This window comes from Triturus cristatus, chromosome 3_2, assembly GCF_964204655.1.
Source record: "Triturus cristatus chromosome 3_2, aTriCri1.1, whole genome shotgun sequence".
Taxonomy (NCBI): Eukaryota; Metazoa; Chordata; class Amphibia; order Caudata; family Salamandridae; genus Triturus; species Triturus cristatus.
The window spans coordinates 775,170,601-775,188,761 of record NC_140584.1 but is presented as its reverse complement, the minus strand read 5'-3'; the positions used below and the strand labels follow the sequence as shown (position 1 = coordinate 775,188,761).

Here is an 18,161-nt window from a genome sequence, read left to right as displayed (position 1 = left end):
TATCTGTTTTGGGGTGGAGACTATTTCCTCCCTCTGCTTGATGTCTTGGTTTGTTATATTCCAAGGATTGGCTTGTTTTTTAGGCTTATTTTGCATTATTTGCGATTGGTTGCCTCCCTTCAACTGCTTAACTTCATCTATGACTTTAGATAGAAATGCTGGGAGCGATGAAAGTGAATCTATGATTGGGGAACAGCAGCAAACCGCCTGAACGAGCTTTGCAGAGGATTGTGCTCCTATTATTAGATTATTCAATGTGTCTAATTTATTGTCAATTCCTGCTGTAAATAGTGCTAGAGTGTTCAAAAGATCTATCTGCACATCCAGTTTATCAGAATGATAGTTCAAGGCATTTACTGTTTGTTGGAAAGTTTGTAAAAGTTGAGGCCAGACACCTATTGCTGTAGAGTCCTCTAAGTTGGACTGCGCATTTGGCATATGTTCAGGAGAGTTTTGAGTGTTTTTCAGAAAAAATGACAAGTCCGCTAAAAACTGGTCATCTTGAACTGATTTTTTAGGTGAATGCGATAATGGTATTATTACTGTTGTTATTGGTGTGAGTACAGTGCGTTTGGGACTTGTGGCATCCAAATAATCCTTTGGACTACTGGTAGTTTGAGGCGATTCTGCTAGTCGTAGTTTTTTGTTGCAGAGATGGCTATTTTGCGCATGGATTTGGGGGAAAGTTAAGTGACTATGAGAAGCCATTATGGGTTCCTTTAATTCGACAAGATCCTGACTTGACAATGGAGCTGATGGTTCTATGTTCTGCACGTGGACTACAAGGGGGCCTGAATTTTGTAGGGGGCTCAGCAAGAGAGTGTGCTGCAACCCTGCTTCTTGCTTACACTTAGCCGTTGGTGAGGGAGTTTGTCCTGGTTGTGATTGTGAAGAATGATCGTGTTTAGAGTTTTGTTTTAGAAGTACCCCCCCTAGCTGAGCTGGGGTTACCGCTTTTTGTGCGGATCCAAAAATAAAGACTTCCGGGAATTGAACTAATTTTTTACTGGTCGAATTCTTCAATGGCTGTTGTGGGGGAAGATGTTGGAGAAGGTGCATGCTTGCTTCGGCCTTTTGGTCTGATCCTCCGAGGTTGATTACCTCCTGTGATTGCGAGTGTAAGGGAGTCTTCGCCATAGGTGGAATTCTTTTTAAATAGTCCAACAGCTTCAAGGTTTCCGGAGTCTTTGATGAATCCTTACTCTTGCCATTGGGCTTTAGTTTTACTACGTTCACTGTGTCCTTGCAAGCCCTTAGGGCACCATGGCTTACTTGGTCAGACTCCTCGTCAGATGACAGCTGTTTAGGTTTCCTCCTTTTAGGGGTCGCTGCAGTTTTCCTGACTTTCCCAGATCTCATGGCTTATGTTAATTGAGATACTTGTTAGAGATCAGCTGATACAGAGCCCCTACCAGAGGACCTCCGGAGGTCCACCAGAGTTGCTCTGCCAAACTGTTGGAGAACTGAAGATCTGGTGTTCTAAAGATTCCAGCAATGCTTGTCTGGTGATTGAATATTGTGGTTATTGTCCTGTGCTTGTATATTGTGCTGTCTTGCAAATTTATTTCGTTTTGCTGAGGCTGCCAAGTCAGTTGAAGGTAGCGTAAGTGTTTGCTTTTTGGCGCTTTTAGCACTTCGGTGAGATTGCGCAGGCTTTTATTGGAGCCTTACCCGTGGCACCCCCCGCTCATTTATATAGCCCCAGCCCCAGCCCCTATCAGCTAACCCACGGCCACCCGCTCACCGCACCGCTCAGGCAAGACTGGGGGACTAGGCCAGACCTCGCCTCTGTGTTATTCCCCTCAAGAGGGGTCACATTGATAGTGAGGATGACAATAGAACTGACCAGCCAGAGGCCCAATAAGCTGTGAGAGCTGCGAGAGCTGTGAGAGCGTTGGGCGCGATGGCGGCCGCACAGGAGGGAGGGAGAGAGCGGGAGGAGCAGCCCCAGAACTGAACAGGGTCGCCTCGCTCCCACACGTCGCTGCTAGGCCACTGGGCGAATTGATGGAGACAGCAAGGGAGAGAGGACAGACCGCCGATGCAAAAACTTGAAAAAAGGCAACAAGGCAACAAGGCAGGGCAAGGCAAGGCGCATTTACGAGGCAAACTTTATAAGAGCAGATCAGGGGTTCGGGGGGGTCAACAGGGAACTAGCCTGTGGAAGCGGACACCGGAGAGAGCTAAGAAGCAGGGCTAGATCTGAATGTGCTGCGACAAGCAAGCACGCCGCAACGCCGTGCGACTCCGGGGGAGGGGATTATGGCAAGATTTACGCAAGATTTACGCACCAACCAACCTGCCAAAAACTCCCAGCTCACCCCCACTTTCAGCATCGAGGCCCTCGAGGCCCCCCAACCAACCCCCGGTTCCGTCGACTTACCGGAACTCACTCGACTGCCACTGCTACTCCCACCGGTGCGCCTCCGATTTCTCAACCACCGGCGTCCCGAGGACCGGCCCCCCCGCTCCCCTGCCTCCCCGCTCCCGCACTCGCTCAGCGCGCCACAGCCTCGCTCGCCAAGCCGTGCGGTCTGCGTCCAGCTCCGCCTACCTCCTCCGTCACGCCCAGTCCTTTCCTCAGCTGACGGGAAGTTCGAATGCGACTCCTGCATTAGAGGGGCGCGGCCGTGCAATGCAAAAACTGTGACGCTTCCAAGGTCACTATTCATTCTATAGTTTTGGCTGTTAGTTGTTCTTTCATTATTATGTGGACTTTAAACATTTTTTCTTCAGAGTTGTTCCTCTGGAGCTTAAAATATATTATTTTGAAAAGCACAACACTTTTTGCTGTAACATGTCAAAATCGAGTGAAAAATGTGTAAGTGCACTTACCTTAGAAGAGTCCTGTAAATGTGTGGCCGGCGGCTTGCAGCTGTAGATCCCAAGGACCTCTTCCACAGGGATGCTGTTCTGTTAAAGAGGAAGAGATGGTATTTCATATGAGAATCTGCAATCAAAACCTCAGGGAGATGTTGCATAGAAGAAGCTGTCTGGTCAACCCATGTCCAACTGGGAAGACTGACCAGTGGCAGTTTAGGGGTAAAAAATGCCAAAGTTGTCTGTGCAACAGTACTATTTCTCTAAATGGAATATTCTCTCAAGAACATCAAACAACAGCCCTGAACACAAACTTGTCAGCCCGGTTCATAGTGTAATGTTTTGGATAGCTGAGTAGGTGTAATATGATGATTGAAATGCCCACAGTGGAACTAGCTGTCCTCTCCTAGATTTATCAAAGTTTGGCGCAACACAGTAAGACAACTTGCTATGCTGCATCGAATGGAGAGAGCAGGATTAGGCCATATTTACTAACATATGGCGCATTCCTGCTCTCTCCCTGTGCTGGCGCACTTGTGGCTGCCAAGCGCCAATGCAGGCACCCTTACGCCATGGTGCACAGGGCCCTGCATTACAGGAAGGATTTGTTTTATTCAGGAAAGGGAACCCTCCTGCACAAAAACAATCCTCAGAGGCAATTTCCTCTTTCTACCTGTGCTGCAGAATGTACATCTGACTTAAGGGCTTGCGCTGCCTTTCGTCATCTTACATGACACACAAACCCTTGATAAATAAGCGTCTGAGGTTGTAGGAAAATCACTTTATTATTCTGCACCCTACTTTTCTCTTGTCAAAAACCAGGAGCATTGACTGAGAACTTGCACTACGCGACATATGAAATTCTTGAAATTCACATCTTTATCGTGCTGTAATCAAAATCTCCAGTTTCACTGTTATTACATCTTTTTTCAATTATCCTTTCAATTCCTACAGTTATTTGTTCGTATGTTCTCTTCTAGAAGGTCCTTTAGCAACAAGTGAAGTCTGGTATGCACCTTAGACCCTGTAATATAGGTATACTTGAACGAAGTGTGATGGGCGATGCACGTACTCAACAGTAATGTAGTCTACAGCCAAAGACTGTGGGATTGATATGCTCATGGAGCAAGAAACCCACTTGATGGGAAATAACTTCAGCTTCCTGAGCCAAGATGGTTTTGGTAAGGTGCTGTATGCAAGATTTTCAAGGGACTCCAGAGGGGTAGTGATAGTCTTTAAGATACAATTCCTCAATCAGATTCACAAACCCAGGGTGGATAGACTGGGCAATATTTGATAGTTACCGGGACTGTGTATGGGTCAGTACTGACATGTCTTATTATGTGTACTCTGTCACCTCAGACATTAGAGGTCCCTCGGAGTTTCCTCTGGAGCTTACGTGAATGTGGGGGACTTTAATGGAGTAATGGGCAGGGACAACAGATGGTGGTGATCAACCACCCAGATGAGTTTAGGATCCTTTGCAGCACGTGGTAGAGGACAAAAATGCCTGAGGAATGGGTTTCACCTTCTTCTCTAACTCCCACAGGTTATTCTCATGCATCAGTTATATTCTAGTCCATCTGCCCGATGCCCATAGTATTACACAAACATATATACATGCAAGATCTCTCTGACTGATGCCACAAAATTATGTAAACACACATACATACAAGGGGCCTCTCTGACCACTGCCCAGTGAGGTGTTTAAATATCTGGGAGCAGAGGAATGATTCCCTGAAAAAAAAGTCCACTCAAGGGAAATGGAAATGTACTTTCCGACTAATGACAGTATGATAGAGCCGCCGGGTTAGTGTGGAAGGCCATCAAATAGGCAGGGCACAAGTCCACGGTAGATGTGGGTAGATTGCATCTACCCACTATTTTCACAGGGTGAACCTCCTCTACTCGGCCAAGATGGTTGGGCCCCACAGAAACATGTCCGAAAATTACACCGGGACAATTTCAGCAGCGCCTGCATGTTGTCTGCTTTTGTTCCGAGCAGCAACGTGCAGAAGGGGCAAGGGGTTTATCAGATTCCAGCTCGACCATAACAAAACCCAAAGTTGAGGGGCCACCAGGCTTCCTTTTGTTGGAGTATTCTGGCTGGGAGCTATCAGGAGCATCACATCTAGATGAAATGTTGGGGAAACAAAGGCTCACAGCTTGTTATCACTTCATAGGTACCTAAGAGAGGCCTGCTTTTGACTTTGTTCAGTCCTAACAGAAATGCATGCACTGTAAGAATGTCAGATGTGTTGGTCGGTTCCAGTATTTACACAAATAACAATTTGAATATCACTTTTTTCAATTCTTTAAAGTGTTTTAGCACAACTCATCCCAATACAGGGTGTCAGAGCGCTTTACATCACACCATACATGCCAATAGACCCGATTCAGGCGGGGACTCCAGATTTTTGTAGGCAAAAATGGCTTTATTTTAGCTGTCTCCTGCCTGAAATTGCCTCTGCTTTAATAGAAGCTAATAGGGGAAATACACTCTCCAGGTTCTTTTTTTAAATCTCCCACTTTCCTGTTCTAAAATGTTGGCAAGTATGTCACACCTAAACATTATACATTGACAATAGACAATAAATACGTTACATAAGACAGCGAGGGTTACAAGGTGTAGGAGCCACATGTCCTTCATAGCTCAGTGTGGTACAGTAGAAGGATTACAATTTATGAACTGCAAGTAAAAAAAGAATCTCTATGTTAAAAGCATACCCATTAATAAAAAATCTAAATCTGTCATCTGCGTGTTACATATTGTGCTTTGCAGGAGACCTATTAACCCTCTACGCTACTTTGATTCAAAACTGGGACTAGACTAAACAAAGATCTGCCCAGCAAATATGTTATCCTCCAGAGTTATCTTACCATTATTATTCTTCCCTGAGATTTAGCTAGCACGCAAACATCTCTGCAGCAGGTACCTTAACCCCATAAGATGTTTTAAAGTACATACTTTGCAACCAATTAAGGATAACAGATTTACTGCAACATTTCTCCTTTTTGCTCATTTCTTTGTGGCAGGGTTTAAAAAAATAAATGAATAGGTTGAAGCCCAGATTTTGCGTCTGGTTGTGTCAATTGTTTGGCACAAGCAACCCAAGTGCAAAATCTCATTTGATAAATATTGTAATGAGCTCAAATGTACTCATGATAGACCTGCTAACATATGTGAGGTCTTAAGATTTGATGTCACTTCATAGAAGGTCATGGGTTGTGATGCCAATTCCTGTGATGCCATATACAATGTCACGCACTGTGATGTCCCACGCCATGATGTCACTTTCATACTGCGTAACTTGGTTAGTCCTCCCACTTCTTTTTTTTAGGACTTGTACCACGCAACTAGCTCATTAGGGGGGTGGCCATGGGCATCATAGAAAAAATTTGAAAGGAGAAGAACGGTGCTGAGAAAGGTTGAGAGTTAGATTCTCACTCTAGAAAAGGAATACAAGAGAGATACAACAGAAGATATTCAATATGAATTAGTAACTGCAAGATTACACCTGCTGCAAACAAGCTTGAAGTAAGCGTAAAAGACATGCCTGGCCTCTCAGAGTAGGCTTTATGATAAAGCCAGATAGTTTATACACTGGTTAAGTAAGTGAGATGACAGACCTAGAACCGCACCCAACATCCAAACAGTGGGGATCAGAGGGGGTTATTTGAGGAGAAGAGTTTACTGACCAGGTTACTACTGCGAGGGAGTTTGCTCAGTTCTATTACCAAACTAACTAAATAAGAGCAAAGCCACCAACACCAAGACAGTTACATAGTGGCATTACCAATGCACCCAATATATGATACAGACCAATTACCCATCATCCACCTTCCCCTGTACAATATAGGGAGTCCCCGACTCACCCACAAATCATAATACTACTAAAACTAGAAGAAAGATGCAGTTCTCTTTCTATTTCCGGTTAAGAAGCCATAACAGACCGCCCTCTCACCTCATGTTCCTTTTCTTATCTCCCGCAGGTCGACAGGCTTCAGGACAGTTTTGAAGTGAGTAGGCCTTGAAATATGTTTATTTATATTTGCCAGTGTGTTCTCTGATGTGCAGGCGGCAAGACAGGTGGCCAGGACGTAGCGGGCACCGGACAATCCCCCGGTGCGCCGCACGGGTGGGGGGCGTTTTTGGGCCCCTGGGGGGCCGTTTTTGTTACAGGGCCGTTTTTGCAGCATAGCTTCAAAATCGGCCCTGTAATAAAATCGGCCGAAAACCAGCCCTGGCAAAAAGCTCAGCCACACCCCCAAACCCCCAGGGGGGCCAGCCGAGCAGTTTGTCAGGGCCGGTTTTGGTTCCCAATCCGGCCCTGCAGGTGGCACATTTGAAGCACCGTTCTCTCACTTTCTCCTATGCGATCCGGGGCATGGAGGATCAAAGAGCAGGGAACGGGCCGGCAGAGAATTGTGTGGCAATGCTCTCATCCAGTCGGGTGCTATTTTGTAACGCGGGCGACCAGCGTATTGGCAGATTTTTTTTCTCAGGGTCAAACAGGGGAGTAGCTCCAGGGGGTGAGTTTCGGGTGTGACAACCCCCGCCCCACTAATACATGGGTTCTGGTGTGTGCAGTTGGGTCCGTGGGGGCCTCCAGTTGGGGTAGCAGTGTGTAAGGTCGGGTTTCCACTTAGATAAGCAGCCCTTATTGCACAGACACACATCTCTATGAAACTTTAAAGAGATTGTATACACCCACCCATCCTTTTCCCTTTCGCACGGAACAGGCCAAGAATAAACAAAGGACTGGATGCCTCTTACATGGTGTAGAGAAGCCTTTTATTTTCATTCATTTTTCCACAGTGCTTAATTTGTAAAATATTAAGTGCAGGTGCTCAAATGTTTGTCAGAGGCCACACCTACTTTGCTCTGGCTCCACCCACTTCCTCCAAATGGCTCCACCCACTTACTATATTAGCTCCACCCACATCTTCAACTGGCACTGCTAAAAGCAAGGGACCCTTCCTCATAGTAAGGTTTTGATAGTAGGTTCCCCTGGCCTTTGAACATTTTGTTAAAGATTAAGTCAAAAGTGCATTTAAAGCACAATTTTGGAATAAATTAGCTAAAATCACTAATGCATTGAAAAGGGACAATTTCAGTGCTGTATGTGCTGATTTGGGGAAAGGACAATACTGGGGGAGGGTATGCAATTAATCTGAGAGACAGTGGTTATGGAGACTTGAAGGGCAGTGTTAAAGGGTGGTACTGAGGGAATGCGTGTGAGCCTCACACGCATTCCCTCAGTACCACCCTTTAACACTGCCCTTCAAGTCTCCAAAACCACTGTCTCTCAGATTAATTTAGTTTTATAGCACCACTCATACCAGTGTAAGGTGTCAGTGCACTTTACATCATACACACATTGCATAGACACAATCATACGTGTGTAAATCAGTAAATAGGAAATGTTACATTAGACAGGACTACAAGGTATAGGAGTCACATGTCATCCATGATTGTAGGCAATATAGTTTAAGTGTTCTAAGTCTGGAAAAGCGCAAATTCAGAATTTAAAACATAACAGCATCAGTGGCATAACGAAACTTGAGGGGCCCCCCTGCAAAGTACATGGAGGGGGCCCCCATGCTCTGGACCCAGTCAAGGCTCTCAGGCCAGGGCCGGACCGGGAACCCAAAGCAGCCCTGGCATATTTTGTAAGACCAGTCCCTCTATGGTACGTAGCGAGCCAGCATGACTCTTGCAAGTGGACTTTTAAAACATAGTAAATGATGACCTTACAGTGCACAGGGATACCCAGTCATACCCATGTTCTTACAGAGAACATAGAAAATAAACCAGAGAAGCGCCACTAAATCTGTATCTCTTTCTTTTGCATGTTTTCCATCAAAGGTCACTGCTTTGTCTGTAATGTTTGGCACCTGAGGGTGGAGCGTGGGTGGCAGACAGAAGCCACATGGTCTGAACGGAGGGTCTGATATAGCTGCTGTGCCGGAGCTGGTCAAGGGCCAACACCCCTCTGGAAGCGGGATACCAGGAGAGAGGAAAAATGCCATGTGGAGCCTAGCTCCCATCAAGCCTCATTTGGAAAGCGGCCTGCGCAACTGGGGTCTGCCAGACACTGAAAACATCCCAATAGAAGCAACGCTTTCCCACCACCTCTCACTGAGAAGAGAAATACAGAACCCCCAAAGAGGAAGAATGCAAAGAGGTTCTAGGTCCACTTCCTGCTCAAGTGGAAATATGCCTCAGAGGTGCTGCCACTGCCCACAAAGACTGAGGCGATGCAGCTGGAAAACTGCCGGATGGTGCCCTTCACCCACGCAAGGGAGCTGGCTGTATAAGCCTTCTTGTGCCCACCCCCTTCCCTCGTGTGTCTTCGCACACTTAAGTAGACCTCTATCTGCCTACAGCACTCTTTAAATCAGCAATGGTATGTAGTATCACAGCCCGGTTACATAACACAATATAAAAGCATAACAACGTAACGCATAGAAAAACTTGGTACACTATACTATTGAACAACATAACATATCATGCAATTTCATTATACCATAACCCAACATACATGACATAGCAGCTCTTATAAGGTGGTCCGATTCTTACAGTGTTGCTCTCATAGTTTTATGTTTAATATAACCTTTCATTTAAAACAGCAGGATCACAGATTTTTTACATTTTCAAAATAATCTTTAGAGTCGCACTTTCATCAAACAATCTACTACACTCTGTCTCGGGTTAAAAACAACAATGGTGCAACATCAAACAGGGCTGGTCGGAGGCATGCACTCAAATATTGAGTCCTGCCCCATATAGGGTCATTCAAGAAATCAGGCATCCGAAAGCCATGCCAAGCTAACTAACACATAAGGCAGCCTCACCCATGCACCCCAGGGCCTTACAGTCAGGATTTTGAAAAAACAGCTTTTCTGAAAACATATTTTTTTTTAACCCCTTCGATGCGCATGACGGAGTGGTTCCGTCATGCGCATCGGTTGCGCTGTGCGTATGACGGAACCGCTCCGTCATGGCCCCGCCCGCGCAATAGAACCTTCAGCACAGCGCGGTAATCCGCGCCGCGCTGAAGGGGTTAAATCTAATCTGATGTCAATAAAATTCACCTTACTAATATGCTTCTTACTATTATGACCACATTATCAATACTTTCAGCCACTGTAAAACTATATCATAAATATGCCCACCCACACTTCCTGTCAATGGCATGGGCTGCACTGGCAATGTGGTGTCAAGAACACACACATGCTGGAGAAAGTATCTCTTTCTAATAAATATTACAGTCAATGGTGGTGGCATATTACCAACTTGGTAGCAAACCATAGCATCCTTAGTCAGTTGTTCTCAAAATAGCTACATTGGGTATTTTTTAATCCTTTGCCCCTTAGCAATGACAAGGACCACTTCAAGACTGCGTTATGACGGAAAGGCAGACATGGCGCTGTAGAAAATACAGGGGCATCCAAGGTAGGTCCAGGAGGGCCAGACCCTTGCCAAATATTTAGGATATCCAAATAGACGACATCCACATAAAATGACTCTAAATTGCATTTGTTTGCATAGTGCGTGAAAAGCTGAATATCTTGCATAGATCCGGTTCTCCTAGACCGATGTTGGACACCCCTGAGAGACTCAACGTTTGCATTTCTTTCAGAGGAGGCACAGAAAGAAAAAGTAGCAAGAGAAACTTTGTATTTCAAGTGGCTGCTGAATTTTAACAACTGTTGATTTTAGAGCTGACAGTTCTAAAAGCAAATCAGCTATAGTGCCAAATGATCAACCATGGACAGACGCACAGATAACGCAGGCTAAAAAGAAGATGCATGGACATTTGAAAAACCAGTCTGCACCAGGGGAGTGCAGCCCGAGTCGATAAAAAAAAAGTATTTAGTGGAGGTGGCAGCCTACAGAAAATTTAGTGGAAAGACCTGTACGCCGACTGAGCTACGGTACAAAGGGCAAGCTGAGTTATTTGCATGATTATGAGTCATGCTGTTAATTGCAACATTATAATAGTAAATCAGAATTTCTCTGCATCGGCTCTCCAACACCTTCCTTTCTGTCTCTGCATAAGCTACTCTTAGCGCCAAAAGGAGCAAGCTAGAAGGCCTCGCTGTTACCTCCGCACCTTAGCAGAACAACAGAGGTTTTGTTCCGTAAGATGCGAGCTGTTTTTTCTGTCTGTGCTTTCAGAAGCTATGGCATCTCCAAGCTGGGCGATTAACCCGTCTAGAGCATGGTGTGTCTTCCTTTTGCCTTCAGAAAGAAACAAGCATTTGCAATGCAATAGGTCTCGCATTAATAAGAGTTAAAGCTATTGGCATTGCAAATGATAATACTTTTTATTTATCTTTTGTTATAAGTAACAAATAAATGAAAGCCATTATTGATTGATGGCTGGTGACCCACAGGTAAGAAGTATCCCACAAACACTGCAATGTTGCTTTGAACCTTAGATCCCGTTTGTGGTGATTGCTACAGTTGTAGGCGCTGTTCTGTTTTATAGGAGCAGTGAAAGGGAATCCCATTATGATAGAAGGAAGACGGAAACTTTATAATAAGAAAAGAGCAAACTGTTTGTAAGTGTGCTAGGAGAGGAATACTAACATATATGAAGTTGAGGGAAAAAAGGCAAACAAATACTAATTTTGAAAAAAGTATTTAACAAGTCCTATTGGTAATTAGTATTCCGTGTTAAATTATAATGCATTCTGGGATATATACTTTGTCCTCCTTGTTTAAAAACTAGAATCCCGTAATCAAAGGTAATATAGTTTGAGAAATTTAAATAGGCAAATCCCAGAGCAAGGCACACCGGAGTGCGATGAGGGAGAGAACAGGGAGTCTGTGGGGCAGGAGAATAAAGGGACCCTAATATTACAAATGGCTGTTCTTCTTTAAGTCACTTGTAGCGTAAGATACACGCCGAGCGGACTCACGGCGCTAGCTGGGGCTTTGCCTGGCTTTGCTCCGTTTTGCTATGATGTACCTGTTTGCCGGGCATACTGTTTGTTTATTTAGACATTATTAAATCAGGCGAGTTGTTTATTAGTTTATGTGTGAAGTTTTATATAGCGCCGGACATTATCCAAAGATTCTAAAGCGCTTTACAAGCGACCAGTCACAGCTGCAAAGAACAGGGAGTTTAAAAAAAAAGAAATGCCTCTGTTTCATCACCCTTTTGAGACGTCTATTGCTAAGGTACTGGAAAGGAGGGCAGGGACTAAGCATCGTGGTCGTGTAGGCTTGGGGTGAGAGGAGCTGCACCCCGACCCTGGTCCAAACTGCGAATGCAAACACAGAAAGCAAGGGGGCTGGCTGCGTCCTTGATAATTCAAGTGAGGTGCGGGGAAGGGAACCTGGCGACTCCCCCTCCAGATGCGCCGACCTGAAACACACATTAAGGGAAGTGGAGACAGCAGCCTGTAAGGGTGTGCAGGTCTCCCAGCCAGTGATAGAGGGGGTGGGCAGCGAGAGCAGCCTGTCCTCCCCGTGACCCTGTGCGCTCTGTGCCTGCTTCAATGTGAAAGCCGATCTCTTGTCTTTATGGTGCCATGTGTTTGAAACACATGGTCCCATAAAGATAACACCCCACCAGCGCTAAAGCCGGCCCTACCCTCCCGGGTGACAGTGCGCGCTACAAATCTGCCTGGCAGGGCTGCAATACATTTAATGGGGCAAGACCAGCGTTTGTTAATATGACTGATACAGTTTTAATCAAATGGGTCCAGTGTTTCTCAGCGGGCCATGTTTCAGAAGAGGGAATTTACTTTTACTGTGGAGTGGCACTACCCTGTGAGGGCATCTGTCAACAGAGGAGTACCAGCAGACATGTTGAGAAGTTTTAGCAGGAACCAGGCCGTAACATATTTTTCCAGCCAAAAGTATTTAACAAACCTGAAGTCCTATTGGTAATTAGTATTCCGTGTTAAATTATAATGCATTCTGGGATATATACTTTGTCCTCCTTGTTTAAAAAGTAGACTCCCGTAATCAAAGGGAATATAGTTTAAAAAATGTAAATAAGCAAATCCCAGAGCAAGGCACACCGGAGTGCGATGAGGGAGAGAACAGGGAGTCTGTGGGGCAGGAGAATAAAGGGACCCTAATATTACGAATGGCTGTTCTTCTTTAAGTCACTTGTAGCATAAGATACACGCCGAGCGGACTCACGGCGCTAGCTGGGGCTTTGCCTGGCTTTGCCCCGTTTTGCTGTGATGTACCAGTTTGCCGGGCATACTGTTTGTTTGTTTAGACATTATTGAATCACGCGAGTTGTTTATTAGTGTATGTGTAAAGTTTTATATAGCGCCGGACATTATCCAAAGATTCTAAAGCGCTTTAGAAGCGACCAGTCACAGCTTGTTCACAAACTCTACGCGATTTTCTTGGCTGCCTATTTCCCCTGAGAGTTCCCCTATGCAGTCATACCGTTAATGTTTCCTAGTCCTACATTGTTATTTAAAATCATATATAGTTTTACAATGTCAGAAAGATGGACTGTGTGTTCATCTTTTTTCCCCATCATTTATGAATACGCAAAAGAGCAATGAGCCAATACTAGCTCTGCTAGATACCAGTCATGTGGCATACGAGGACCTCCAAGCTGAGAGACTTTTGAACACAGCCTGACTACGGGGGACAGTCAAATCTGGAACACATTGTGGAAGGAGAGAAGCAGACGCAGCTCCGTGGGTTGCAAACAGAAAATTGCTTCACAACATAGCTGTGGCACGATCATTCTGCCAGAGTATGTTAGAGGATTTACAACAGATTATCAGAGGGCCTGAAAATGCTTGTGGCTGGCTACAGAAACGTAAAACAGAGGGTGTCAGACTGGCACTAGAATGTGGCTGCCTGTGGAATGGTCAACGTAAACCCGAATAGACGTTTGTAGAGGGTAAAGAATGGACACGGGAGTGGGAAAGGGTCCAAAAAGGACAAGCATTGGCCGCACGCGCTCCTCGCGCTTAAAGTAAAAAAAAAAATCTCGCTGAGCACGGTGGCTGGCAAAGCCAAACAGTGGCTGAATCATTCCTGGCTGACTTGAAATTCATTCAATGGAGTTGAAAGGTTGTGGAAGTGTCGAACGTTATGGAAAGTGAGGGAAAGCTGTTTAGGAGCTATGGGGCATATGCATCAACATTAGCATTTGCGATTCCTTATTAGCGAAAAATAAGGAATCGCTAATAAGGAATAGCAAAAGGCTATGCATGTAGGAATCGCTATTCAAATAGCGATTCCTTAACATTCCTTATTACCGAATCGGTAATACCGAATCGGTAATAAGGAATACCTACCCATTCATTCCTATGGGCTTGGAGGCCCATAGGAATGAATGTAAAGCCATTCTGTATTAGCGATTCGGTATTACCGAATCGCTAATAGCTGGAGCACTTTCAAGGGTGCCAGGGTGTCAAAAGGACACCCTGTTGCACCCCTGAAAATGATATGTGCACATATGTTGCACACACACATGCTCTAAGGGCATGTGTGTGCGCAACATGACACTTTGAAAAATGCACAAAAGTGCATTTTTCAAAGTTTTTGCAAATTACCATGCAGTTCATCTTCATGGTAATTTGCTCCCCTTATTAGCGAAATCGCTAATTTTTTAACTTTGATGCATTGCATTTAAGGAATCTCACTTTGGGATTCCTTAAATGCAAGAGCTATTTAAGGAATCGGTATTTAAGGAATCCCTATTTAAAGAATCGCTATTTAAGGATTCCTTAAATACCGATTTCTGCTTTTGGGTTGATGCATTGGGATTGGGTATTTTTTACTGAATACCGGGAGCTAATAAGGAATCGGTATTTTACCGACTGGATTTTGGCTTGATGCATAAGGGTGTATGACGTTTCAGTTCTTCAACGATCTACTATGGAATATCGAAAGTAACAAAATCCCGGTAGACGAATATTGAATACAGGAGATTCAAGAGGCACTGAAGCTGACGAGGAGGGAGTGGGAGGGAGGAGTGGGGGCGGGCGAAGTGGTGCGGGCCGCAGTTGTAAAAGGCAGGGAGAGGGTGAGATTGAGGAAGGGAAAGATAGGAATCAAAGGAAAAAACAAGGGGGTGGCAAATGGTGTGCACTTTGATGTCCTCAGTGGCCGCGAGGCTCACTGAGGACATCAAAGCAAGTGATCAGGCAGTGCTTTTCAGGCTGCTAAATGGTGCGCGTGCCCAGGGCACATGCACTGTATTTGGAGGCCTGAAAAGCCACTGTTTGCACTTCCAAAACTCGTTTACTATAAGTCTCGCCAGAGAGGCGCTAAAGCGCTGTCTCAGACGAGACCTAAAAAGATGTCTACAGCTTTCTTCTGCAAGACCCTGGAATCGAAGAGTCCTCTCTCTTCCTATAACATTCTAATGCAGATTATATGCACTACTTAGACGTTATTTAATGTTATTGAAACAAACAACCAATACAGGAATCCTAATGCCCTTCACCTACTTATGTTCTAGTGAAACCGTGTGTACTCTCTTCCTTTAGCACAACGCAGCAGCTCTACTGCTTGTTTACATGAAAAGTTCGTAAATCTGCCCCTGACTCTTGTGAATTCTACAGGTTATGCATGTGCTGTAGTAGGGGACACATATCTCCTCATCATATAGCTGTCCTCATCCGTCTGTATACGAATCAATGAAAGAATAAACAGCCTGGCCACCCTGCAGTGCCGCGCCCACACACCATTCCTTTGGCTGCAGTTACAGCCTCTTCCATGCGTGCGCACCAAGGCACCATTTAATTTATAAAGTGCCTCTAAGGCCCGGCCGGGGCCCAGCGTTCGTGCTCACCATTTAATTTATTATAAGAGGTCGGGTCACGGGTGGCGGGCGTGCGCACCATTTAATTAATAATGAACAGCAGCAGAAGAGGCTTGCTGAGCGAGGGGGCCCCTGGAGTGCAGGGGGCCCCTTCGCATGCCTCGGACAGACTCACCTGACCGTACGAGGACGACTTGAGGGCTGGCCTGCATCTTCAGACTCAGAGGCAGGCGCGAGCGGGGCCGGGCAGCACAAAAGGCAGGGCAAAGGCAAGCTAGTCAGGCATCAGAGGCTAGTAATAATTTAAATTATGGCCAGATGACGGTCCTTTTCAGTCTCTGACCAGGGCGTTAGTGGTTGTGTCACGATGCCTCGCCCTCGCTCACCTCAGGCTCACAAGTCTCACCATCACGCGCACTTTTAATTGCGGGCGCTCCGCAATGCGCATGTCTGACAACAAATTCAAAATAAATGGCATTGGTCGGTCATCAGTCCCGGCCCCACCCGCGCAGACAACTGCGCGCCGCACGCACGCGCACCCAGCACAATTTAATAAATTAATAAAGAGCCTCAGTGTAGTCAGAGGCGCACACCATTTAGAGTATGTGTGTGACGGTGCAAATTACTTAATTGCCCCGTTCACTATTTGCACATCGCATCACCGGAGGCCCGGCCGAGGCCCAGGCGTGTGTGCACACCATTTTATTAAGAGGCCGCCAGCCGGTCGGGCCATTTAATTCATGAAAGTCTTGCTGAGTCAGTGTGAGGGGGCCCCTGGAGCGCGAGGGCCCCCGAGGCGTTCATGCGGCGCGATCCATTTTATTAAGAGGCCACCAGCGGCCATTTAATTCATGAAGAGGGCAGAGGCTTGCTTGCTGAGTGTGAGGGGCCCCCCTGGACCGCGGGGTCCTCTGGTGTGCGTGCGCACCATTTTATGAAGAGGCCGCCAGCCGGCCATATAGAGTCAGTGTGAGGGGGCCCCTGGAGCGCGGGGCTCCCCCCCCCCCCCAGGCGTACGTGCGGCACACATCATTTTATTAAGAGGTCGTGTGCCGGCTATTTAATTGATTAAGAGGCTTCCTGTTGAGGGGGCCCCCGGAGAGCGGGGCCCCCCCGCACTGCGGGGGCTGCGGGGGCCTTTGTTACGCCCCTGAACAGCATTGTTGGGGGCTCTCTCCAATAAGAATTGATTTCTACCCAAATGAACCCTTTTTGCAAGATTAGGATAATGAAAGATTGGGCACAAAAAACATATAGCTCGGATATGTAACTTGCAGCTTGCATGCAGCTCTTTGATGACAGTTAAACTTGCTGTTCTATGTTAGGATTTTAACTTACAAACTGCAAGTAACAAAAGGATCTCTCTGACAGAAGTAGTAACACATTGACCTATTTTACATTATATGCACTTTTTGATCTGCGTGGTAAACGTTCTTTGCAGGAGGCATATTAACCCTCTGTACTACCTTACAAGCAGTCATAACTTTCCCTAGACAAAACCACTGTCTCTCTCCAGGAAGAGGATTAATAACCAGAGTTATCTTGACATTTCAATTGATGGATTAATATTACTGGAGGCCAGGAACTAGGCAGCAGGTGTTTTTAAAACAAGAATATACTGGCAAAATGATGCCCCCACAGTGTTACATGAAAGAATGAAACAAAGCTTGGGTGAGGGATCTGTGTTACATGGAAGAATGAAACAGAGATTGGAAGAGTGAAACAGAGCTTGGGTGAGGGATCTAGGTTACATGGAAGAATGAAACAGAGATTGGAAGAGTGAAACAGAGCTTGGGTGAGGGATCTGTGTTACATGGAAGAACAAAATAGAGCTTGGCTGATGGATCTGTGTGACATGGAAGAACAAAAGAGAGCTTGGCTGAGGGATCTGTGTGACATTGAAGAGTGAAACAGAGCTTGGGTGAGAGGTCCATGTTACAAGGAAAAGTTAAAGAGAGCTTAGGTGAGGGATCTGTGTTACAAGGAAGAGTGAAACAAAGGTTAGGCATGGGATCTTTGTTACAAGGAAGTCAAACAGAACTTGGGTGAGGTATTTGTCTTACATGGAAGAGTGAAAAGAGATTGGGTGAGAGATCTGTGTTACATGGAGTAAAGCAAAGTTGACAGATTTGTAAATAATTTAATAGAGAAAAAAGCATGGCTAGGGGGGAGGAGCCTAGCGCGCAACCAAGATGGCCGCGTAGGCTTACGGCTCTCGAGGGCCTCCGCAACCTCCCACGTCTATCCTGACTAAATCCTGGTAAATTTGACGGGCTTTTGCTGATGCATTTGCGCTGAGGTGCCACCCGTTTTCCAAATTCAGATCGGACGCCGGGAACCCGAATGGTTGCCCTCCGAAGTTTGCGGCCTGCTATTGCCTTGGTCCCGATCTCGAGTTGGTGAGGTGCCCGGGTACGAAGTGAACAACAGCGGCATGCTGGGCTTGCCTTGCCACGTACCCCGCACTTTCACTTTCGTTTTCGAGTCTGTTTTCTGAGACCGGCTGAGGGACCTTGGTGTTTCAGAGGAGCGCGGATGGCGGAGTGTCTGGCCTGATTTTCGGACTATACACGGGCT

The 18,161-nt window shown here is 45.9% G+C and overlaps 1 protein-coding gene across 1 annotated transcript in view; it reads right to left on the bottom strand.

The window, feature by feature from the left end:
* C3_2H2orf80 (chromosome 3_2 C2orf80 homolog) overlaps positions 1-18,161 on the bottom strand; it is a 330,996-nt gene that overhangs the window by 133,651 nt on the left and 179,184 nt on the right. The window contains exon 6 of the mRNA XM_085648844.1: positions 2,836-2,913. Within this exon, the coding sequence (XP_085504970.1) occupies positions 2,836-2,913 (78 nt within the window). The remainder of the gene's footprint in view (positions 1-2,835; positions 2,914-18,161) is intronic.